The sequence below is a fragment of the Lontra canadensis genome, unplaced genomic scaffold (genome assembly GCF_010015895.1).
Source record: "Lontra canadensis isolate GAN:19392208 unplaced genomic scaffold, GSC_riverotter_1.0 scaffold120, whole genome shotgun sequence".
NCBI classification, from domain to species: Eukaryota; Metazoa; Chordata; class Mammalia; order Carnivora; family Mustelidae; genus Lontra; species Lontra canadensis.
In genome coordinates, this window is record NW_022631114.1 from 3,298,218 (window position 1) to 3,322,391 (window position 24,174).

General features: G+C 54.2%; 1 protein-coding gene across 2 annotated transcripts in view; it reads right to left on the bottom strand.

Annotated features, from left to right (window-relative positions):
* Positions 1-8,841: 8,841 nt before the first annotated feature.
* TRIM67 (tripartite motif containing 67) overlaps positions 8,842-24,174 on the bottom strand; it is a 43,952-nt gene continuing 28,619 nt past the window's right edge. The window contains exons 2-10 of one of the 2 annotated variants that reach the window (XM_032841130.1): positions 23,086-23,181; positions 21,874-21,996; positions 20,771-20,881; positions 19,468-19,621; positions 17,269-17,414; positions 14,657-14,795; positions 13,015-13,318; positions 10,262-10,424; positions 8,842-9,260 (exon numbers count right to left, since the gene is read on the bottom strand). In XM_032841130.1, coding sequence (XP_032697021.1) covers positions 9,195-9,260; positions 10,262-10,424; positions 13,015-13,318; positions 14,657-14,795; positions 17,269-17,414; positions 19,468-19,621; positions 20,771-20,881; positions 21,874-21,996; positions 23,086-23,181 — 1,302 coding nt within the window. In that variant the 3' untranslated portion in view covers positions 8,842-9,194. Of the gene's footprint in view, positions 9,261-10,261; positions 10,425-13,014; positions 13,319-14,656; positions 14,796-17,268; positions 17,415-19,461; positions 19,622-20,770; positions 20,882-21,873; positions 21,997-23,085; positions 23,182-24,174 lie in introns of both variants that reach the window. The other variant, XM_032841129.1, reaches the window with a different exon arrangement.

A 24,174-nucleotide genomic window follows, 5' to 3' on the forward strand; every position in this document is an offset into this window, starting at 1 on the left:
AACAAGGCAGGAAACAACGTGCTGGAGAGGATGTGGAGAAAGGGGAACCCTCTTCCACTGTTAGTGGGAATGCAAGTTGGTGCAGCCAGTTTGGAAGACAGTGTGGAGATTCCTCAAAAAGTTAAAAATAGAGCTTCCCTATGACCCTGCAATTGCACTACTGGGTATTTACCCCAAAGATACAGATGGGGAAAGAAGGGCCATATGCACGCCAATGTTCATAGCAGCAATGGCTGCAACAGGCAAACTGGAAAGAGCTGAGCTGCCCTTCAACAGACGAATGGGTAAAGATGTGGTCCATATGTACAATGGAGTATTACTCAGCCATTAGGATGAACACCCAACTTTTGCATCAGCATGGATGGGACTGGAGGAGATTGTGCTGAGTGACGTAAGTCAGAGAAATTCAGTTTTCCTATGGTTTCACTTATTTGTGGAACATAAGGAATAGCATGGAGGACATTAGGAGAAGGAAGGGAAAAATGAAGGTGGGGAATCAGAGGAGGAGACGAACCATGAGAGACTATGGACTCCAGGAAACAGGGTTTTAGAGGGGAGAGGGGCAGAGTCATGGGTGAGCCCCATGATGGTATTAAAGGCACGGATTGCATGGAGCACTGGGTGTTATATGCAAACACTGAATCATGGAACACTGTATCAAAAACTAATGTACTGTATGGGGACTAACAAGGACAAAAAAATAAAAGTTGTGTGATGTTACTATATGATGAAAGAACCAACAGTGTGCAAATTTGGCAGCTGTCTTGTGGGAAAAGCAGTTGTAATTTTTACTCTCCTAAGTATACAAAATGTCCTTTGTTAGAAGTTATATAAATAGGGGACACCTGGGTGGCTCAGATGGTTGAGCCTCTGCCTTCAGCTCAGCTCATGATCCCAGCGGCCTGGGACAGAGCCCCGCATCAGGCTCTCTGCTCAGCGGGGAGCCTGCTTCTCCCTTTCTCTCTGCCTGCCTTTCTGCCTACTTGTGATTTCTCTCTCTGTCGAATAAATGAATAAAATCTTTAAAAGAAAAAGAAGTTATGTAAATAAAACACAATTTTCTGGTATATGTACCTGTGACTTTTAACAGCAGAGGATTTTAATTTACGTCGGAGTGACCTGTCAGTTCTTTCCTTCTCTACAGAGAGCTCGGGCTCCGAGGCAGCTCCGCCTCACCCCCACCTCCAGGAACCGTGTGGCTTAGACAGCTGAGCCCTTAGCCAAGACTCTGGACCAATAGGCTGGTCAGTTCTGGAAAAGTTCCATGTATGAACTACTCCCCTTGTTTGGGTTTCACTTTGTAATTTACTAAATTAATACTTAAAGAGTGGCTTTGTTACCACGGGGAGCTCTAAAACGTTTAGAGGCTAAAAGAAACCTGTATTTTAAGGGTTGGAGATCAGGCTTAAGACCATGCTTTTTATTTCCCTGTCGAGAAAGTTTCTCCCAGCAAGATGAGCAGCGGAGAGAAGCCCCCAGGAAAAACAGCCGTCCAGGGGTGCCTGGGTGGCTCAGTGCTTGAGTGTCTGCCTTTGGCTTACTTAGGTCACGATCCCAGGGACCTGGGATCAAGTCCCGGGTTGTCAGGCTCCCAGCCTGCGTCTCCCTCTGCCCCTTCCCCTGCTCGTGCAAGCTCTCTGATGTTTTCTCTCTCAGATAAATAACTAAAATCTTTAAAAAAAAAAAAAAGGGAAGAAAGGAAAACAGCCGTCCAGGAAGAGGAAGATTCTAACTGGAAGCCACAAAGGGAACGGACCAGTTCAGACCAGTTCAGAATGGAACAGACCAGTGACTGGATCCGGGTTCCCTTATGGCCTGCACCGCTGTTTCCCCTTCGCGGGGGTTTCTTCCCGTCCTGGACACTGTCCGGTGGATCAATGTCGCTCCACATGACACGCCGCCTACCGTTACTCCCAGCGACCCACTTCAGGACCTTGAGATTCCTGTCCCCACAGCTCTTGGCCCCATGGACCTGGAGACCCTGCTTCCCAGAAGAAACAGCACAGCACATGTCCCACTGAACCAAGGTGGTTGTCCCTGTAGGAACAGTCCCACCGGCAGGGGTGACCCTGACTGTCAGGATAGGGCTGCTGTCACCAGTGCGGCAGGGAGGACGCTGCACCCAGGCCGTCCCCTCAGGCATCTCTTCATACTCTTAGCCTGATTTTGATGGCAAGTAGACAAACTCAGCAACCCTGGGGGAGAAGGGCCTGGTGACCCGAGGCTTGGACCCCCGGGATGAGGGTCTGGATCACAAATAAGAGAGGGTGACTAGGTGAGGGCAAGTGGAGTCGGGACTGACAGACCATGAGCGTCCCGTGCAGCTCCAAGGCCAGCTGCAGTGACGGGGAGTGTAGTTTGAGTCCCTGGCCTTCCCTAAGCCCCCCTCACCGGAATTCCGGAAGAGCTGCTCCCCAGACTTGAGTGGTGGGTGGGTCTGTGGCACCAGGATGGCGGTGGTGGGCGCTGCGATGCCTCGCTCAGATCCCCTTCTAGGAAAGAGTACTTGTCACTTCATTGTTCTGAGTGGGGATCGTGTCACCTCCCTCCTGGGATGGGGCGGGGCGGGGGCACAGTCCATGCTGGATTGACGTGAGGCCATCAAAGCCCGGCGCTCCCTTCCCAGCCCAGCCCGGCTGGGCCCTTCGCTGGGTCTGTGTCACAGCTCGACCTCCCCGTGGCCGGTCCTGCTTCCTTGGCTTTCAAGGGGGGCACCCCGCAGAGCCCCTGCGAGTGAATGCCGGTCAGCTATCGCGGGATCCGGCAGGTGACTGAACCCTGAGGCCGGGCCGAAGGGGCTGGCGGGAGGCGTGCGGGGCGGGTGTTCCTGGGGATCACACTTTGAGGCAGGCCGCAGGGACGGAGCTTTTAGGTCGGACACTGCCCCCCCTCCCCGGGGCTCAGTCTGTATGGTTGAAGGGGCTGGTCAGCCTTCTTGGAGCTCAGAAATGAGGATGTCTTCCCCAGCTCTCAGTGTCTCAGTGTAAGCCCTGCTCAGTATTTTATTCATGGCTGTATCTTCACCATGATGTTACCTGTTACCAACACCAGCCCTGTCACCTCTTGCAGGAATGGATTCGTGAGCGCCCCGTGCTTTGAGACGGACCCTATCATGTGTGTCCTAAACCGCCCCAACACCTGGTCTGCGCGCAGTGGCGGCCGGATTGACTCTGGCGCCGAGGAAGGCCTGGGGCCTCTGGGTGAGAGGTGGCCTCCCCTCCCGCCTCCTCCCGTCCCGTGACCTCCCCTCCCACCGCCTCCACCCTGCACGCAGGGCCTGCTGAGGCCAGACACGCACCTGGCGGCTGAGCACGGGTTACAGACTGTGCCCTGTCTTTCAGGTGTTGGCAGTGTCAAAAGAATTTATTTCAATTCTGCGTAAGACTGTGATAAAACTCAGGTTTTCCAAAAGGCAATACACAAAGTTCAACCGACCCCCAAAGACCAGAAAACACAGTGTTTGCAATTCAAAAAATACAAACGCTTGTGGGTACCAATACAAAAACTAGAAAAAAGTTGCTTTCCTCCCCACCACTTCCCCCGCCTCCTCCCTCCCTCCCCCCGCCGCTCCCCGTGTTTCCAGTGGGACATGAACACAAACGGGACCAAGAGCTGCCCCCAGATACCAACCACTCTCACGGGAGGTGGATGTGAGGGCGTGGAGCAGGGAGAAAACAGGTAAAGAAAGGCAGGCACGGGGACGTTCTCTGGGCAGTCAAAACAAGGACACAAAGCTTGTTACTTTTTTAAATTCCTTTCCAACGTGAAACAAATCTCTCATGCTTAATACACAGTTTAGTGGGAAAGCAGCAATTCTACCTCATGCATTTAACATCTTCTGCTTTGCTCCCTCTGTGTGTCCTCTAGGTGCCGAGGAAGCTGGGGGCGAGGGACGCTCAGTCACCGGGTGTGGGAGGAACTGGAAAGGTCCAGCTTGGCCCCAGGCTGGGCTCTCACCCAGCAGACACCAGTCGTGTTCCCGCTCCCACAGCCGCGGCGGTCACTTTTCAAACCCGAAGTCTGTTTCTGGGCTCTCCTCAGAGCCTGCCTGAGGGCCTGGCCTGATGAGCGGTGCCCACCTTGCCCGGGTCTTCCCTAGGACCGGGGTGGGCAGCTTGTTCCCTCCAGGAGCAGCACTCTTTGAGAATAGTGACGCCTCCAGATGAGACTCCCCTGTAAGGTCTCGACTCCCAAACCCTGGCTGAAGTCAGCCTTGTTCACTGAGAAAGCCTGGAGTCCCCACCCCCAGACCCCCCCTTAGCAGGTAGTACAAGCGGAGTCCCAGGGCCGTGATGACCGCCCAGCAGGGGCCTCCTGCCTTACTCTTAGACATGGGTTCTCAGAGCTGCTCCCCTGCCTGACCTCTTGGGAGACAATGGAGTTACACGATGGGTGGGGGACACCTTAGATACTAGAACTTAAGGTGACCAAGGTGGCGGAAAGGCAGGTTAACCTCTTTCCAGGTCTTATGGGGGCTTCTGCACTCAGATGCCTTTGGGACTAACAATGAGATGCTGATACACAGCCTGTTTACGGCACTTTGTACAAAAAGTACCATTAAAACAGGCCTCACTGGCAATGGGAACATTTGGGGTGTTTTGTTGCTTTGTATGGTCATGTGAAGCCTATTTTACATGTTGAAATTTCCCCTCCTCAAGGCCAGGCAACAGTGTAATAAACACATGCTCCTGGTCCTACTAGGCTGGGATGGAAGACACTGTCTGTGGTCAGAGAGCGTTCTGAAAAGTCACCACACAGGCTTGATTCACTGAATGGGAAGCATTAGCCTAGACTCAATAGATGAAAGACTATTATTTTTTTTCCTTTAAAAAGTGTTATTCTATAATCCTCACAATACATCAGAGGAGGTAGGTTAGTATGACTCGTTCCATTTTCGGGTGGGGATACAGAGGCACAGAAAGATTTAAGACATTTGCCCACACCCATGCCATGATTTTCCAGTCCATTCAAAGTTAAAGCCACCAGGATCCTGTTCTCTTCAGGGAGGACTGCCAAGGAATGCGATCCCTTGAACACAGCTACTAGCTTACTTGAGAAACAGAAGTGGAGATTTCCTGGAATTAGTGCAGACCTTAAATACCTTTTAAGGAGATCAGATTCAATTTTTAAAACCAGAGAAAGGCCACAAATCCATTAAGAATTTCCTGTTACTTCTGGTCAAACGTGGCCAAGGAAAAAGAAGGTAACAAGTGTTTGCCTTCTAGGAGTGGGGCTGTGGAGCGGGGGGGCATCCGCAGGGAGTACGAAGTGAGACCTGACCCCTTGGCTTCTTTTTGTGGCTCACCCCATCTTCCCCCAGCTTCCCCCTCTGGCGCATCCTGGGCTTGGGGGTTAGGAGGAAGGCCCACAGCCCGGTGATACAGGCTTTCTGTCTAACACTGGGGTGAAGCCCCACTCGTCACTCTACATGGACACAGGACAAACCAATGGCTCTCGGCCCAGGATGTCCCGCAGGGGATGGCTGGCAATGTCTGTAGACGCGTAGTCATCGCAGCGAATTTTGGAGGGGGGGGGGCGCTACTGGCCTCTTGGGGGTGGAGGCCAAGGATGCAGTTAACCAACCTAAAGCGCACAGGACAGCCCACAGTAAGAGAGTTACCCACCCCAAAATGTCAACACTGCTGACACCGAGGAACCCGGCATCATGGACAGGCCTTGTGACAGTGTTTTCCAGCATTGCCATGCTGAATCCCGCCCTGCCCAGGGCTCTTCCCTACCCTCACTACCTCTCCATGAGCAGGTGGCCACGGGGTCGAACCCGCAACAGCTTTGTGTAAGAGCTTCCCACCCCTCTGCTGAAACACGCCTTCAAGGGGTGGGGGGCGAGCCCTTCACTTGCAGTCAGAATTAAGGCTAAAATGCAAATATCCCCGGAAGGATGACACACAGGACGTGCGTCCTCATCCTTTCCGGGGAGTGCTCTGGTGGGCAGAGAAAGGTGGGGCGTTCCTGGGCGCCCAGAGCAAGGAGGAGGAGCCTGTTCCCATCCCCACGCTCACTCCCCAGCCTCCTCCCTCTCAGCAGGCCACGGGGCGCTTGAGAGTGCTGTCACAACCATGGAATTCATATATGGCTGAGGATTCAGCCTAGAACTATATACAGTTTTATAGTTTTTAGGTCATTTACTTTGTGGGTCAGGATTACTGATGTCCACTTTAATTAGAATCATTATTTTCCCAAACAGGACAGAGAGGGGGAGGCAGGGCTGCGTGTGCTATCTTACCTTGCTTTGAATTGGGAGCTAGGATGCTATGCAGTGAGTTGCTATTAGGATACTTTTATAAAGGGAAGGAAAGGCATACACTTTGACCAAACTTGCTCACCAGCAAAGAACAAACCGCAGAACTATGCTAGAGAGCCATTATTTACAACGCAATGGAACTTGACGATTTAAGTTACTTTGAACTCCTTTCTCACCGAAACTGCTCAACAGACAAACACCAAGTTATCCCTTGGCCAGCCAACAAACAAGCATCGTCTTGATATAATTTTATGTACAAAAATGCCACCACGTTCGTTGTAAAGGGACAGGGAATTTGATGGCAGATAAGAAACCCATTACTGGTCATCTCAACTTCACATCCCAGGGGCTTCCTGGGAGGGTGACATAAAGCCCCGAGCTGTTGATGATTCATTCTTCATTTTGCTGGTCGCTCAAAAACACAGGTGTGTGGCACGGACCTGCCTTCTCTCTTCAGTCCATCCTGGTCCCTGAAAGGTGTATTGTGCTGAGGGCAGGAGAGGTGGCTGTAGGACAGCCTGACAGGTGGCCTGGCATCGGCCGTATTGCTGCTGGGCTCCTGGAGGAGTTGGCAAAGGTAGCAAGGTGCCTGCTCTGGGCCCTCACAGGAGTGAGGGGTTCTGGAAGCTTCCCTCTGGAAAACTACCTTTTATTTCCCAAAGAGACCCCCTGCCATTCTCCTTGTTCCTATCTCCCTCTGACCGAGGCGCTGGCTGTCCTGAGCGTGGTACCAAGTCCTGCTGACTGACCTGGAGCAGCTCCTCTCCAATGAGGCAGAGCCGGGGCCAGCTTTGGGCGCTCTGGGTGCTCCCCAGCCTCACACTGGGACCCTGCTACAGACCGCCACCACCGCCTTCCCAGCCACACTCACTCCTGGTGTCACTCCAAGGGCACTGGTGGTTCTTCTCCCACAGCCGATACGTCTGGACCCATCAGCCAAGCTTCATCAGCCCCAGGAAGGCGGTGGCTCCTCCGTGTCCTCCAAGCTTTAGGAATCCTCTCCGCCTTCCAAGCTGAGTCCACCCGGAGCTATGGCTAAGGAGCGAACCAAAGGCAAGTGGAAGCAAAGAGGAGAGAGGCAGTTGCCGGGAGGACAGGCGGTAGCCTGGGGTCCTGGAGGGACATCCCCAGCGGGGGGATCTGGCGGAGCTCCGGGACATGACAAGGAGTGCCTCCGTGCACCCAAGGAACCATGCAGCAGGCGGAGGATGAAGAGGCAGGACCTCAGCATCCCTGGCAGTGGCTGCCAGGACCGGGCACGGAGGCTGAGACAGCACCAGGCAGCTCCTGAAGACGCCGGAGGCTGGCCTAGCCGGCCACACCTGCCCACAGGGTGGGGACAAGGCAGCCTTGCGGTCCAAGGGTGCAGGCTCTGAGGTAGGATTGTCGGACCTGCTGCTAGGGGCAGGGTCTACACAGCATCGGCAGGGGGGAGACTCAGAAAGCAAGGGCAGCGTCTCAACGAGCAGGTAGAACCGAGTCAACACGGTTGCTGCTGGTTTACGGGCTGAGTTTTATAAAAATCCGATCCAGCAAGTGGACAAAATAAAATGCTTGATAAAATAGATTCTTTTAAAAAAAGGAGACAGAACGTTTCACTACCAGATGGAAAGTGGGGGTGGCAGGTGACAAGGAGGAAAAGAAGAAGAGGACGGGAAGGTGCTCTGGGGACAGGAGCAAGGCAGGCTCCAGGCTCAGAGCCCCTAAAGCGAGCTCCCTTTCCGAGAGTCGCAAATCACTCCCGCGCGTCTCCTGGGAGAAGGTCTGTGTTCCCAGCAAGGAGGCCCCACCTGGGCCTCTAGAGCTCCGGACAACCAAGCTCCCCCTGGGAGACTGAGGGGTGAGGAACTCACTGATATTGCTGTTTCCTGCCTTCTTCGGAGGACCTGCCCCCCTCCCCCGCCAGAGCAGAACCACGCCTGCCCCTGGGGCCACCTCCTGCTTCCAGGATGACAGTAGGGTGGGTCTCCAAGCAAAGGGAGGTGGCTCTAAGCGGCTTCCCCGGGGCCCCCACCTTTCCTGCTCTGAGTTGGGGAGTGGGGGACCCCGGCCTGGAAGAGAACAACTCAGACAGGCTTGCAGTTCCAGAAAGAGCCACCAGGTGACGACTCCTCACACTATCATTCTGATGTCCGTGTTTTCCTTTGTGTTTAAGAACAACGGAGTGAATGAGTTTTAGCAAACTACGTGCGTGTGTGGTGTGTGTGCGCGCGCATGCGTGCAAGAGAGAGAGAGAGACAGACAGACACAGACACAGACACACACAGAGAGAGAGAGACAGAGACTGGTTGATTAACGAAGGACCAAAGAAAACCATTTTAAAAGGTTCTCAACAGTTCGGTGGGAGTGGTGAAGCTCCATATCAGTGCCCCTTTCTATCGACCTTGGATGAGGTTTGCAAGGGCATAACCAAGTGGAAACTCCAGGACCTAGAAGCAAAAGGATCACATTTCCTGGCGAAGGTGAGAGAACCTGCAGCCTCGGGACTGAGTGGTGTCCCGGCAAAGGGTCAACACTTGGAGCATGGGAATCCAAACTGTCTTCCTGCCTCCTGCTCTCAGGGTGCCAGTCTGCCCTCCTCGTGCCTCCCTCCCCCAAAAGATGAGCTTTGAAAACAGATGGCAGGCAACATGAGAAAGGTCCTTCTTTGGGAGTATTTGCAACGTCCAGGAGGAATGAAAGGGACACACACACCCACGTTCACCACCAACCAGTGGTCACTTTCGCAAGTGGCCAGTTTAACCAGTCGCCCCAACAAGCATGGCTCGCAGACCTCTTCCGCATCTCCCAAAGAAAACTTTTCTCTAAGATACTCAGTGGCTGCTGGGGCTGCATCTGTGACACGATCGTCCTACCCTTGTGGGTTCTTTGAACGTAGTGAGGGGCTGGCGGGGCTCTTTCCAGATGCCGGTGAGCAGTTGGAGCTGGGAGGCTAGTTGCCAGACAGCTTGGGCCGCCCCAGGTTTGTTGGCACTTCCAATCCCGTGTGCAGAGTGACCTGGAAAAGAAGGCGGGCTGAGTGAGGGTGGGGGAGGCCACCATGAGAACCCCGAGTGCTCACAGAGCACAGTGGGTGGCCACAGGCAGCATCCAGAGGGCTTCTCTCTCTGGTGGGCTACACTGTTTCCTGTGTGGCTCAGTTTCACTCCTGCAGTGTCCACGAGTTTGCCCCGAGGAGCTGGTCTGTGCCCGGATGGCCCACTTTGTCCTGGCAGCCAGGAGCCCAGACAAGGCTGAGGCTCTGTTGCAGCAGCCGTATGGCCCTCGCGGTTATGTATTTATTTCTGCTTTCTTTCCGTGGCCCCCGTGCCTTTCTGGCACCTGTTCTATTAACCAGGTGGGAGGACAGCCCACGTTTCAGGCTGCCTCAAAGCCCTCCCGTGAGTGGAGGTACAAATCAATCCACCAGTGACGGACACAGCCCTGTCAATACTCAGAGCCAGTGGGCACCACAAAGCAGGACCCCCAGGGGGAGGAGGGCTCTGCCAGAAGCCAAGGGTGCTGCCTCCACATTATTCTCCCCCCGACACACACCCACCTGGGTTCCCATTTTGTCTCTATCCTTTTGCGGCCTCCTGAGCCCTCCCCGGGGACGGCCCAGCCCTGAGATCTCAAAGGACATCTTTCTTGCCTGCTTCACATGGGAACCAGAGGGAGCAGAGAAGGGTGAGAGGGAGCAGAAGGAAACTCACAGCCCCTCGGATGGGTCTCTTCCAGCCCACTTGTGTGTTTTTCCTCTCAGGGGAGAGCCTCGCCCGGAAGGCCCAGCACACAACTGGCCACCGGCTTAGAGCCTCTGCTTACTTCAAGTGAGTAAGTGAGACTTGATCACGCCGGAGAGACTGTCTCCAGGGAAGGTGGGCTGAGGGGAGGTGGCTCTCTGCCCGGGCACACGACAGTCGGCTGCCTTACAGCCCACATCGTCCAAGTGCCCTCTGGAAGCCCCCGAGCCCCGAGGGGAGACGCCAGATGGGCTCCTGCCTCGAGGATACGCAGTACCTGCACGTTGCGGTTGAGGCTGAGGGCCGGCATGAAGACCCCTTCCACGTGGCTGAAGGCGGTGGGGCCCTGCTGCTGCCCGTTGATGAAGAAGGTCAGAGTGTGCTTATTCAGGTCCAGGAGCACGCCGACAGTGGCCCCCTTGCACACGCCACCTTCCGTTCTGGGAAGAGAAGCCCCAGGAAGCCCCATCACCTACCACACCCAGCTTGGGACGGAGGTGATGGCTCTGAGTCACTGAGAGGATGCTCGGAATATCCTCCCTGACACACAGCGCCCCTGGCCATGCAGGGGGCTCTTCTTCCGGGCTATGAGACTTTTCCGGAAGCGCACTGACCAGTTAAGGGCCACACAGGAAGGCCTTACCCCTCCTGTTTGCTTCCTTATCCTGGGGGAACCAGCTTATTCGGTCCCGTTTACCCTTACAGTCCCTGAGACCTGGACCCCCACAGAGTTTTCGGGTTTTGATGAGCAGATCCCACTTGGAAACCTGGAGTGGGGAGGGAAGGCTCCTTTATCTGCCAAGGAAAGGAACGAACTTGGTGCCCTGGACAGCTTTAACCCGTGAGAGGTTGAGAGCCACAGAGAGACAGCCAGCCAGGCCTCCAGGACATTTCAGAAGGTCCATGGGGCTTCAGCTCATCTCAGAAACAGCCCAGGGACTCGTAACCAAGTCCCCTGTCGGAGTCGCCATCCTGTGGGCGCCAGCAGTGGAGCCTGAGGCTAAGTCATGATGCTCCGATAAGCATCCCTGATCCCAAATTTGGCCCCGGTGGGAGTTCACGTCCGCTCCGCAAGAAGCATCGGTGAGCTGCACTGTGCTGCGGGGGCTCTGGCCGACCTGCCTCCTCTCCGTGTCAGAAGCGGGTCCACCAGATGCCCCTCCCTCCACTGAGGGCTGAGGTCTCTACCCCCAGCCCAGCAGCTCCGCGCTGACAAAAAAAACCATTTTTACCCTCTTCCTGATGGGGCACGAGCTAACCAGCTGCAGGCTGATAGAGGGGCAGAGAGCAAGGTCATGAGGAAGGTCGTGGGAAAAACCTGGGGCGCTGACTGGAAAAGGGCTTCCCAAGAGGGCAGGTTCCCCCAGGGTGTGCTGAGCCCAGGGTGGAGAAAAGGAACTGGACCGGGCCCCTGGTGCTATTCAGACACTGACCACCGGGTGGCGGTACAGACTGGTCCGAGACGCACACACGGGCTTCCCACCGAAGTGGGGCCTCTGCCTTGGGTCGGTGCAGGGCTCCCCTACCGCAGCCCCCTACCCAGGGTCCCACCTGCTCCCCAACCCCACACAGAAGCGGAGGCGGGACCCTGAGCTAAGTCCTGACAGCGCCTCGAGGTAGTGCTGTGACTTGGGACACTTGTTTAACCGAAGCTCTTCCTAGAATCTGTAAAGGACTTTTGTATACTGGTGAGAACTAAATGAGATACTGTAAGCCTCAGGCGCCATGTATACAAATGGCTAACAGACACATGAAAAAATGTTCATCATCATTAGCCATCAGGGAGATTCAAATCAAAACCACATGGAGGTACCACCTTACACCAGTTAGAATGGCCAAAATTAACAAGGCAAGAAGCAACAAATGTTGGAGAGGTTGTGGAGAAAGGGGAACCCTCTTACACTATTGGTGGGAATGCAAGTTGGTGCAGCCACTTTGGAAAACAGTGTGGAGATTCCTTAAGAAATTAAAAATAGAGCTTCCCTATGACCCTGCAATTGCACTCCTGGGTATTTACCCCAAAGATACAGAGGTAGTGAAAAGAAGGGCCATCTGTTCCCCAATGTTCATAGCAGCAATGGCCACAGTTGCCAAACTGTGGAAAGAGCCAAGATGCCCTTCAATGGACAAATGGATAAGGAAGATATGGTCCATATACGCTCTGGAGTAGGATGCCTCCATCAGAAAGGATGAATACCCAACTTCTGTAGCAACATGGACGGGCCTGGAAGAGATTATGCTGAGTGAAATAAGTCAAGCAGAGAGAGTCAATTATCATAGGGTTTCACTTACTTGTGGAGCACAAGGAATAAAATGGAGGTCATTGGGAGATGGAAAGGAGAAAGGAGTTGGGGGAAATCAGGGGGGAAAAATCATGTGAGACTATGGACTCTGAGAAACAAACTGAGGGTTTTGAAGGGGTGGGGGGTGGGAGGTTGGGTGAGCCTGGTGGTGGGTATTAAGGAGGGCACGGATTGCATGGAGCACTGGGTGTGGTGCATAAACAATCTTGGAACACTGAAAAAATAAAATAAAATAAAAAGTTCTTCCTGTTATTCCTCCCGTGGGCAGTGTATCTGGGCCCTGTTTGGTTTAAGCAGGTAGAGATAGAGCTGGGGGGTCTGGACCGGGCCCCTCTGTGGTTTGTGAAGAGGCAGCTGGCCAATGGCACCTGCTCCCGTTGCAGAGACCTGGTCACAGCCTCGAGGGCACCGGCTGCGTGGGGACTTGGGCCCCAGCTAACAGTGCATAAAGGAAAGGGGAGCAGAACTGGGAAGGGAAGGACAGCCTAGGGGCCTGGCAAAACCTGGTCATGGGGTTTGCTGAGTGTCCCATAAAGTCACGTGCCCTGGGGCTGCTCTAGTCTCTGCAATGGGCTCTGCAGGCAAACACTCACTTCCACAGGTACACTGGACACCCAAGTAGCTGCAACACCTCTCCCCTCCGACCTCCCGCCGATGCCTGACCTCGGGGACGGCTGCAGGGACGCTGCCGGCGGGCCCCGCCCCTGCAGGCCCCACCACGGCGCACCTGTTGGTGTGGGAGTTGCAGTGCATGAACCAGCTGCGGTTGTTGTCCACGTACATGGCCCAGGCCTTGTCGTCCTTGCCCAGCATCATGTCCTTGACCACGCTGGCCCGGGCCACCCCGAACGCGGGGTCCGGGTGGTTGTCGTACCGGTCCACGTGCAGCTCCCAGTAGTGCACGCCCTTGGAGAAAGCCGCCGTGCCCAGCACCACCCGGTCATCGTAGCTGCTACACGTGGCCGTCTGGTTGTCATTGGATAAAATGATGTCCCGGTGCCCAGAGTTGGGGTCAAAGGTGAACCAGGCCACTGGAAAGGACGGAAGCAGAGTCAGGGATGGAAATCTCTAGTGGTCTCTACCCTGGGCTCGGAGAAAGCCTCATTTGCATCTCTCAGAAAGTTGATCCCGTGTTGAATGTTCTTCCCTGTAGGAGTAACACCCGGGCACACACGTGTTCTCGTGCACATGTGTACACACACACACACACTCTCTCTCTCTCTCTCTCTCTCTCAGATCTGTGTTCATCCAGCGTCTCAATCCCACGAGCCCAACCTTGCCAAGGAATGCAGACATTCGGCCGTCAGAGCCCAGATCTAAATGCATCTTGTGCAGTCCGAGTCTTGGACACCCTTCCCTTATGCTCCACACACGGTTGTGAGTTAAAGACAGTGGGTGTGGGAGGTGACATCCAGAGAGGTGAAGTGATGTAACCAAAGTCACCAAGCTCCCTCGACGGAGGCCCGTCGAGTGGCCTCCTCCGTTCTCCAAGCCCTCAAACTGGGGGATGTGAGGCACTTGCTCTGAGATTACGATCACAATGCGTGGGGCAAGGACCGCTGCTCTCCAGGCTAGGGGGCCACCAAGGGCAGAGAGCTGGTGACCTCTTCATGATTTCTAAAACGAGCCTGCGGGTTGCACCACTTTCAGAAAAGCATCTCCAGTTGTGCCCTTGACAAGAGCATCTGTTGCTGCCCTCTCTCCCCTCCGTCCTTGGGAGACCAACCAGGCGTGTCACATTTCCCTCGGGGCACCCAGAGGATACGCTGGGATACACGATGACAATAAACAGGACTGGCATCATGCCAGGATGCTGCAGCCGAGGCTGGGGCATGTCTGGGTGAATAGGGAAGACGCTTTTTGGAACATGTTCTTTATTTAGGTCATCACTCCCTGCTAAGGACTCAGATGACCAAAATCCCGTGAATGCCCATGTGCTCTCGTTGCCAGAGACCTGAAAGGTTGCGGCGAGGTGTGTAAACCCTCAGATCTGGGCTCTCACACTAGGTATTCAAGGGATTGTCACACCCAAGGACCAGTGGACTTTTCTCCAGGATCTCTTACCCATTCTCAGCCCCTGGGTCACCCTGAGCCTCTCAGTTGCTGGTTCCCCTTCCCAGTCCAGCAAGTGGGGTGAAGAACCGGCTCTTTTTTGGTGGCTTGTTGGGGGAGGGGACGTGCAGGCAAGGGGCCACAGTGAGCAGGGCAGGGATGGAGCGGGAGGAGACACACACACACACTTCCACTGCCACATTCCCTCCATCCCTCCACTCCTCTGTCCTACGCAGCTGAGTGTTCCCACCTGTCCTCCTTCTGAATCTTGTCCCCAGTGCCTGAATCTGGTCCTCCCCCGAGCCCTGAGTGCTTACCATCAGACGTCTGCAGGACGACAGTTTTACTGTAAGGCCCGACGCCAGAGGAGTTGAATGCCTTGACCCTGGCATTGTAGGTGCTGTTGAAATGCAGACCGTCGATGGTGCACAGGGTCTCTTTGCCAACATACACTTCCTAAAAGACAGCCAAGAGTACTCAGGAGATGCCTCGGTTAGTTGGAAAATTTCTCTTAGCGACATGTTGACATTCAAAGAGCTAGTGCCCTAACAGAGCTCTTGAATCAGAGAAATTTGGATGAGTGGCTGCAGGGTCGCAGACAGTGTCCAAGTGGGGCACAGAGTCTGACCCCTGGCCGGCCAGCCCCTCTGCCTGTGTGGAGGGGAGGTGTGGGGGGTCCTAGGGAGGCAGGGAGGGACAGTGGGTCTGCAGCCAGCCAGCATGCCACCTGAGAATGTCCTGGCTCTGTTGAGGCTAGCCAGTCAGACAGGTCTCCCCAAGGGGGTGGAGGTACAGAAACCCCACTTCCTTCTCGGTTGGAGCAAGAGAAGATTTTTGGGTTTTGCCGGGAATTTAAGCTAGGAAACATGCGCTAGGCATCTAACCAGACTAAATCACCAATATTTTTAGAAGAAGGGTCAGTACATTCAATGGAAAGAAGCGGACAGCAGAAGCATGTGACCAAGCACAGGTGGGTTCAAGTTGATTTGGACTGAAAGGGGCATTCCACGCCCCCTCCCCCCAGAACTGCGTTGCTCACAGCCTCCTGAGAGGGTGACACATTTCTTTCTTTTTTTTTTTTTTAAAGATTTTATTTATTTATTTATTTGACAGACAGAGATCACAAGTAGGCAGAGAGGCAGGCAGAGAGAGAGGGGGAAGCAGGCTCCCCACCAAGCAGAGAGCCCGATGCAGGGCTCGATCCCAGGACCCTGGGATCGTGACCTGAGCTGAAGGCAGAGGCTTTAACCTGCTGAGCCACCCAGGCACCCCGGATGACCCATTTCTGAAGGGGACCCCAAAGATCCTTCAGTAGGGACTTACTTTGTTCCCCATTTACTTCAAACTCACCTTTGTCCACTTAACTTCCCCAAATGCACAGCCTGGCCCTCCTCCTGTGCCACTGTTTCTACTTTGTCTGAACATGTTTCCTATCTGGTTGTTTAGAGGGTTGGCTCTCCCTTTGTTATTCCAAGTTATTAATAATAATCGCTGTGTGCGACGCTCTCTATCAGGCATTTTAATCCTCACACAATCCTTGAAAGGTGTTATTGATTTTTTTATATTTTATATATGAGGAGACACGGAGAAGGTAGGAAACCTGCCCAGCATCAGAGTGAACCACTGTGGAAGCCAGGGTTCAAGTCCAGGCCTGTCTGCATTCAAAGCCAACACTCTCCCTCCTATAACATGTGACTCCTCATCAATTCTAGCCCCTGTATCTAGCTTTCGTTATTGGTTATGTCTCACAGCGGAGAGGCCATCTGTATTTGTGGCTGCTTCTTTGCACACCCTAAAACAGTCTTCTCTTCCCATTTCAGAAGCAGGGGCTCTTTTCCCTGTTTCCGTTCCAGGAGCTCTTTCCGGTCTTTGCTCCTTTGCACAGCCAGACCTCTGAGGTTCTGAGCCCAGTGAGTGATCTGCTGCCATTCCTTGCGGACCTGACCTCTGTCCTCTCTTCCCTAAAATGCCCAGAGCCACAGGGGACCCAAGAATTCCCAAGGGAATGCTGTAGTTCTTTCCCCAAGTCTTACGTTCTTGTAGGCTACCTTTCAAACAAACAAACAAAATGAAATGACAAATGCATAAATTCCTTTGAGAGAAACAAAAGGAGTATTGGTCTTCGGCAAGACTTGTTAGATGGCACAGCTCCCCAGGACAGCACAACTGTCGTGGTGGCACTGGTTTGCCCTAGTGTGTCTTAGTGTCCTCAGGAAGGAAAAGGAGCAACTCTCAGAAGACCCAGAGTTTGCGCTCCCTGGTCTCCTGCCCACAAAGCACCTTGGCAGTGACCTGAGCTTCGCTGTGTGAAATCTCAAGGTAGAGCTCCATTAGGGGGTCTGGGCTGGGGTCTCTACCAAATGGGGGAGTAGAAGACCATCTCTGGCTCACGAAGAGCCTTTATTAACCCCATGATATTTCATCACTGGGAACATGAGCATAGAAGGTCATCCCAACCCAACCACCATTTACCAAGTGTCTGTCTGCACACGCAGAGCACTTTGCCAGGTAGAACAATCCATGAGGCAGACAGGGCAGGGAGTGACAGGGCATTGAGGGAGTGGGGACCTGCGTGAGTGGGGGTATCTGGGAGGACCTGGAATAACAGGTAGGACAACACTGGTGGGGTGAACTGGGAAGTCAATCCGCGCAGGTGACACCTTCTCTGAGCTCCTCCTTGGCCTCAGACCTGTGTCAATCTTCACAGGAAAGCTGTCCTAAATTTTTTGTGGCTGCCATCTCTGCCTGCGGGGGCTGCCCAGACCTAGCCCTTGTTGGAATGGCCCCAGCTCCCAAGGGTCCAGACCCACCAGCCCTCTGCTTTTGGGCCAGTGCCCTCTGGGGGCAGCACTGGAGCTGAGGGCAGCCCCACAGGCTAGTCCAGAGGCCTCGGAGTTAGGAACCCTCCAAACAAGCAGCAGGGCCTCACCCGGAACTGGCCTCCGTCGCCATCGTCCAGCTCCAGGATGTAGCCGTCCACGGGGCTGTGGGTAAAGGGTGGCATCCTCCAGGCCAGTGTGACGCTGTTGTTGTGGGTACAGCACTTCTCCAGCTGCAGCAGGGGGCTGGGCGGCACTGTGACAGGAACCGCTGGTTCAGTGCCCAGATCCCTTGCAGGGCACTGGACACCTGTGTCGACTCTCCTCCCCCAAGGCAGCAGCTCCCAGGTCTCAGAAGGAATATGGTGGCCACCCTGCGGTCCCTCCCAACCTCTCGCAGGCACACCTCAGCCCCGGGAGTCTCTGTCTCAAAGCGGGTGGGGGCGAGGGCAAGCACAGGTGACTGGTGACCGCGCATTCCCAGCGTGTCCTGGAGCCGGGTTGGGGGATGGGAAAGGCATGGCAGAGGCCTCCGTGCCTCTATGTCTGGAGCCCTAAGGAAGGGCTGACCTCCTCCCCTCGTGCCCACTGAGAACCCCTGGTTTTGATTCTCAGACCCACGAGGGACCCACGAGGGATTCCCACAGAGCCGGGTTCCACATGTCCCTGCGTGCCTCCTGGCCACGCGAAGGCCTGTGTGGACCCTTTCTGTGGAGCCAATGGGCGGCTTACACTGCAGCTTGGGAAGGGGCCATTGGGGTGGGGGGGCATGCAGAATTCAAAGACACATTTAAACGTCTGGCCCAGAGACAACATTTAAACGTTAAAGGCCCAGGGAACAAGATCCGGGAGGGAGAGGCAATCCTGGAGTAGCCAACAGCCAACCCTTGGAATTAGGGATGTGAATCAAATGTATCCTAAGTTCTACCATGGTAAGACTGGGAGAAAGTGTTTATATTCTAGCTTTGTTCAGGCTCAAGAGATTTTAGAGATAAATCCAGTCCACACCGACAGCTGCCGAAGGGAAAATCACAACCGGATTTCTAAACACCAGAGATTTCGGTTTGGCTCCTGGGGATTCGGGCCGTCTTCCAAGTGGCACTGGTACTTTAGCTGGCTGCAGCCCTGTCTTGTTTACAGACTTGGTCTCAGGGCTGGCTGAGAGGAGCCGACTCCCCGGGCCTCAGTTTACAAGCATGTAGGGTCCCCTCTCCGTCCTAGGCTCTGCTGTTGCCGCTCCCACTTCCTCTGTGAACCCACCACCCAATCCCAGAGCAGCATCCGAGCCTTGGGAGCAGCTCCAAGCCTCCTCCTTTCACACCCCCCTTTCCAGGGCCACCGCTTCTTCTGCTGTACCTCCCTACGCTCTGCCAGGCTCCCCGTTCCTCCGTACCACATCTCATTCGCAGGCGGCATTTCCAAACATTGCCTGAGGTGCAAACCGAGTGTGGGAGTGGGCACGCAGATGTGAAAGACACTTGTATCGTCCTTAGTGTAAAAACGGCCACATATTTTGCAGGTAAGGATTTCCTGCCCTCATAGATCTGTGGGTGCGGCACGCCGTCCTTTGATATTTTGGTTTTAAAAAACCAAACAGCTTTATGGCCTCTCCGGAATGTACCTTTGATGTCCCTAGAGAGGGAGCCTTTTGAATAGGACTCTGGCTTTGGTTCTGGCCGTTACTTGCTAATCTTGCGACGTGGTGCAAGTCACGCAATATTTGACCCTTAGCCTGTGTCTCCCATGGCTCTCCTCCACCTCCTAGCACCCTCCGTCTTACTCATTCTGCTCTCACCTCTGACCTTCTTGCACTTCTTGGAACCCAGAAAATGGACTCCTGCCTCAGGACCTTTGCATTTGCCATCCCTCTGCCACCTGGAATATTCTTCTCCTGTACTGCGTCTCTCTCCATTGGACATTGATATATTTGGGTACTGTCTATTTCCTTTTCTAGAATATCAGCTCAATCTTACGAAGGAGTTTGTTGACTTGTTCAAAGCTGTGTCCTGCACCTAGAATAGCGCCTGACACATGGCACACTCACTAAGTGTCTGAATAAATAACGAATCCTCTTTTACAAATGGGAAAATTGAGGCTCAGACTGGGGTGCTCCCACCCTAGGCCACCCAGCTAGTGGGTGGTTGAGCTGGGACTTGAACCTGGGCCTGTGACTTTGGCATCCCCTCCCCTCCCCCTCTGCTCCCTCTGCCTGTCACAAGTCTTCCAGTGATACTGAGCTGCCCCTCAGAGTGGATGCCTCTTCTGAAAGAAGCACGGCCTGAACTGGGCCAACCACGGCTCACCCCTACATTTCATCTGGATGAAGTCCAGCTGGTGGATGGCCTGCAGCAGCGGCTCGCTGTCCAAGGTCAAGTCGAACTCCGCAGACACTTTTGGCTCCAGGGCGCCTTTGACCCACTGCTCCTGAGACACCTGGACACGCTTGATCAGAGCATCTGAGATCTTAAAGGGGAGGACACAGTTTAGGGTTTTGATTTGCAAAGGAAAAATCATGCAGTAAGTGGTGGGAAAGGAGGAGGGGCTTGGTGTCTGTGGCTTGGGGACGGGGAAGGGGCTGCACTGGCCATGGGCTCTCAGGCCACAGTGGAGAAGATAGGATCCCTGCCAGCATGACACTGGGAAAATAAAAATGCACTGTTACCGTTTGAATTGTATTTTGAAAAAGCGATCATCTACATGTGAAGAAGAACTTGCTGTTGAAAGATAGCAGGCCAAACCGTTTTGTGAAGCCAATGATAGTTTTTTAAATATGCAAAAGCCTTCTTCACTGTACTGCTTTTGTTAGATCTAGTACTTTGCAAAGTGAAACATAAAAGTGGTTTGTTCTGGGGTCTGAAGGAAGTGCTTCCTATAGCCCCAGAATTTCGAAGCTCATTCTCCACAGAATGTTCTCTCCAAGCTGCTCTGTTTCAAACTCCCCATCAAGCCCCCAGCTCTGCTCTCCTCTGCTGGAAAGTCCTGCTCATTCTGACACTTGCACGTGTCCCTGAGGAGCCATGATCCCGTGTGCACTTCTTGGGGACTAGCCAAGGGGATTCATCATTTTCCCTGCAGACAGAGGACTGAGCCACCATCTGAATCACTGTCATGTTCTTGAGAGATGCTCGTGGCCCTGAGTCAGCCTGGCTGTTGAGGGGATGCCCCAGCAAGGCTTCATGGGCTTTGTGGGCAGTGGCCATCCATCTACACCTGCAGGACTCTGCCCATTGAGATAATGGGCCATGCGGATTCTGCTAACTCACTTCCTCCATTACAGTCTTTCCAGCTTGTCTGGCAAAGACTGTCCTCTCCTATTTGTGGGGAAAATGTTGAGCGGGGGTCTCTGGAAGCCAAAGCATAAACTCATGACATTCTGGCCCTAGAAATGATGACATCTGACTCCCTCTTTTAACAACGACCCAGAACCAGGGTCACGGCTAGTGAGAGTCAGAGTCAAGATGAGAACCTGGGTCTTCCAGAATCTCTGAGCAAAGGAGTATTTGCTCAATTCACTGGAAGGGACTCTCCCCAAACTTTGGCTAGTTTGGGGAGCGGTGGCGGACTTGGAGGTGGGAAGCCAAGCCTGTCTCTGTTCTCCGAGCCCAGCCTCACCTGCAGGAAGCCGGAGGGGTCGTTCTCCTTGATCACCTCCAGGCAGTACTCCATCAGCCCCGTCGACTGGCGCAGCTTCAGTGTGCAGTGATTGATCTGGTCCCAAACCATCTGCGATGAAAAGAACCCCCAGCAATCATTTCTTCAGAGGAGGAACAGCCAGGCTGTAGTGGGGGTTGGAGAATTTGCATGGAGAAAGCCTTGGGAGAGGTGACCACCTTGCGCCCTCTCCTCCAGGTGCTGGCTCCTGAGCTCCATGGGCCCTCTCTCCTGGGGGATAAAGGGACTCACTTCCCAGCAAGCGGACCCAATGCCCAACAGAACGAACTCTGTTCCTGAGCTCTGGATAGCCGAGAAAGTACACAGTCTGAAACTGCCCTTGGGACCAGTGACCAACGTCTTGTCTTACTTCTCTCCTGTTGGTGGTCATGGATAATTCGATCGGTTCAGCTGCTTCACTTGAAAACACGGACCATCCCCAACACTCCTTCTTTCTTTCCTTGAAAGTATTATTTCCTAATTCATTTGGGAAATATCTACAAAATAGGTTGAACCCCCCCCACCCAAGACAATGAAGCAGTCCTCCATCGATGCAGAGTGTTCGTGGACCTGCTCACACCAGGAGCCCAGTGTCCTGCGAGGGGAAACCCTCCCCTTCCCACGGTGGACACTGGTCATATTATTACTGCTCGTTACTGAGGGCGTGAGATATTAGAGAGGGCCTGAAGAAGGTGGCAGAGCTGATGACCTGAGCAGAGCATGGCCTCGCCACCATCACTGGTCCCTTCTGCTCTACAAGGTGAGAAGCAGAGTCCCTTAGACAAACAACAGGACCTCAGAGAAGACGGGAGAGGGTACTTCTGACCTGAGCAGCTGTCAGGGCACCCGAATGCAGCTTTGCAGGGAGAGCATGGCTTTGGGGAAAGTCACGTGAGGGTGAGCAGGTGTGGGGTCAGCTTGCTCATCCCTTCTTTGCCTCATTCATTCATTCATTCATCCATTCTTTCACTCACCTAATACTGACCCAGCGCCTACTGTGTGCATCCGCACATGTGGTGCAGAGGCTGTGAGGAGGGCCAGGTTGTCATCACCCAGGTACTTACCTTCAGCTTGTGCTCCCTCTCTTTGGTGACCTTGGTGAGCAGCTTGGCTTTCTGCCGAGTTAAAGCGTCGACCAGAGCGTCACACTGAGCAACCAGGCAGGCTTCGTAGTCCAGCCCGTTTTCCTGGGGGAGGCAGAGAGCTTTAGGGAGAAGACACGCCGAACTGTGCCCAGAGCGAGACATAGATAAGTATTTCAGAGAAGTTCTTGGCAGAGACATCTGTAACACTATTACACTGGAAACAATGTTAATGCGAGTCAGGGCAGGGGTACCACAATTCTTGGCACACTGTTCAAACCTTGTTCATTGGGAGCTGTGCAAAATGCTCATGAAAGACTGGAAAGGGAAAAAAGGGAGGCTGTAAGTGAAGTACAGCATAATTCCACACCACGTGCACGCACACGTACAGCACAATTCCACACTGTTTGCACGCACATGTGTGTCAGTCACGAGGAACCTATCAAAAGCGTGAAGCAGTCACCTAGAGTGAGGAGATAACGGTGAACTACTCCTTAGTCCTGTCTATTGTTCTCTACGTCCCAAAATTTCTACAATATATACTTTTGCTTTCTGCAATCGGAAGACGGGAAAACAACCCCCAATACAGTGCTCCGGCAGCAGGATCTGTCTCCGTCTTAGGATCCTTCGGGGTCTCTGAGACCAGCGTGGATTCCGACCTCGCGCGGTGACCTGCGCTGCGGCTCTCACCCCCCGCACCCCACAATGTGGCTGTGTTGGCACATACGGCCTTTAGAGAGCTGCTTAAACTGAAAGGCAGTCACGAGCGTGGACCTAATCCAAGATTAAGAATGCAGTGCCCTGGGTAGCCCCTCTCCGTGCAGACAAGGAAATACCTTCCGAATTCCTCAACGCCGTGAATAGGCCCTCCACGCATGCGCACTCACGTAGCGCAGACGCATGCGCATCCCCGTAGAGCGCACGCATGCGCACTCTTGCCCACGGGCCGCTGAGGCCGGGGACGGTGCTTGCGTGACCTGTGCTCAGCTTCGTGTGTGACACAGCGCGGGTGCTCCGCACACGCACGGATTTCGTAAGTGACACAGCGATATTTTGAGGCTACGCGGCAGGGCAGTTAAGCCCTCTATGTTCCTCACCTACCACATGCTCGCCGCAGGGACCGTCCCTTCCCCCTTGCCACTTGCCGCCTGCGTCCTGCCCTGGCCGCCCGGCCCGGGGCTGGGCTCGGCTCACCTGGATCTGCTGCAGGATGTTCTTCAGCTGGACCAGAAACTCCTTTGCTTCCTTCGCCTTATCCGAAACCCCGTTTAAGGCCTGGGACAGTTGGGCCTAAAAAGATACCATGTGTTGAAAGGAAAGTGAGGGGTGGGCAGCACGCACCTTGCGCTTCCGGCGAGGCCTGCGCGTGGGCGAGGGGCCTGGGCCACCCGCGAGCCCGCGTTCCTTGTGCGGGCGGAGAGCCGCCTGACTTGTGGCCCTAAACACTGCTTATTTCTCCGGCAACGGTGGACACATGTGACTGACTTACACTCTCCTGTCTGGACCCCAGAGCTGCAGAGAGGTCCGGAGCGTTCGGCTCGTCGGTTGAGGCTGGCCGATCTGCCGCAGACGTTCGCGGAACCGGGACGACAAGGCACACCGAGCCTCTCCTCCCGTGGCCATTCTGTGTCTCGTCGGTCGGACCTGGGGCGCTTGTGTAAGGACGTCCCAGGTCCCAGGCTACCCCGCCCCTATTCAGTCGCCTTTTTGCCTGGGGTGGGGGTGGGCAGGGAAGAAGCCTGAAGGCCCTAGAAATGGGCTGGAGCCATCTGCCCTGGGAACCCTAAGGTCTCGTCTAGAAGTTGAAACCGGCTCTGCGGCAGTCCCCTTATCACCTTTGGGACCCCTCACCTCGCAGAGAGGAGTGTGGACAGATGGGGCGCAGAGGTGGAACTGCCAGCCCGGATGCAATTTTTTTTTTTTTTTTAAAGATTATTTATTTATTTGACAGAGAGAGAGAGAGAGAGAGACAGCAGGAGAGAACACAAGCAGGGGGAGGAGGAGTGAGAGGGGGAGAAGCAGCCTTCCCTCCCAGCGGGGAGCCTGAAGCAGGGCTCATCTCAGGCTGCTGGGATCATGACCTGAGCCAAATGCAGATGCTTAATGACTGAGCCACCCAGGTGCCCCGCCCAGATGAAATGTAAGGCCTTTAACATCCGGCTTCTTTTTAACAAAATGCACACACATACACCCTCGAATTTGCCTTCAAACCTAGCTGTCACAGAGACTGGTGACCTTGATTGTTAAGCATATTAACCACGAGTCACATTGTTCTAATTAAAA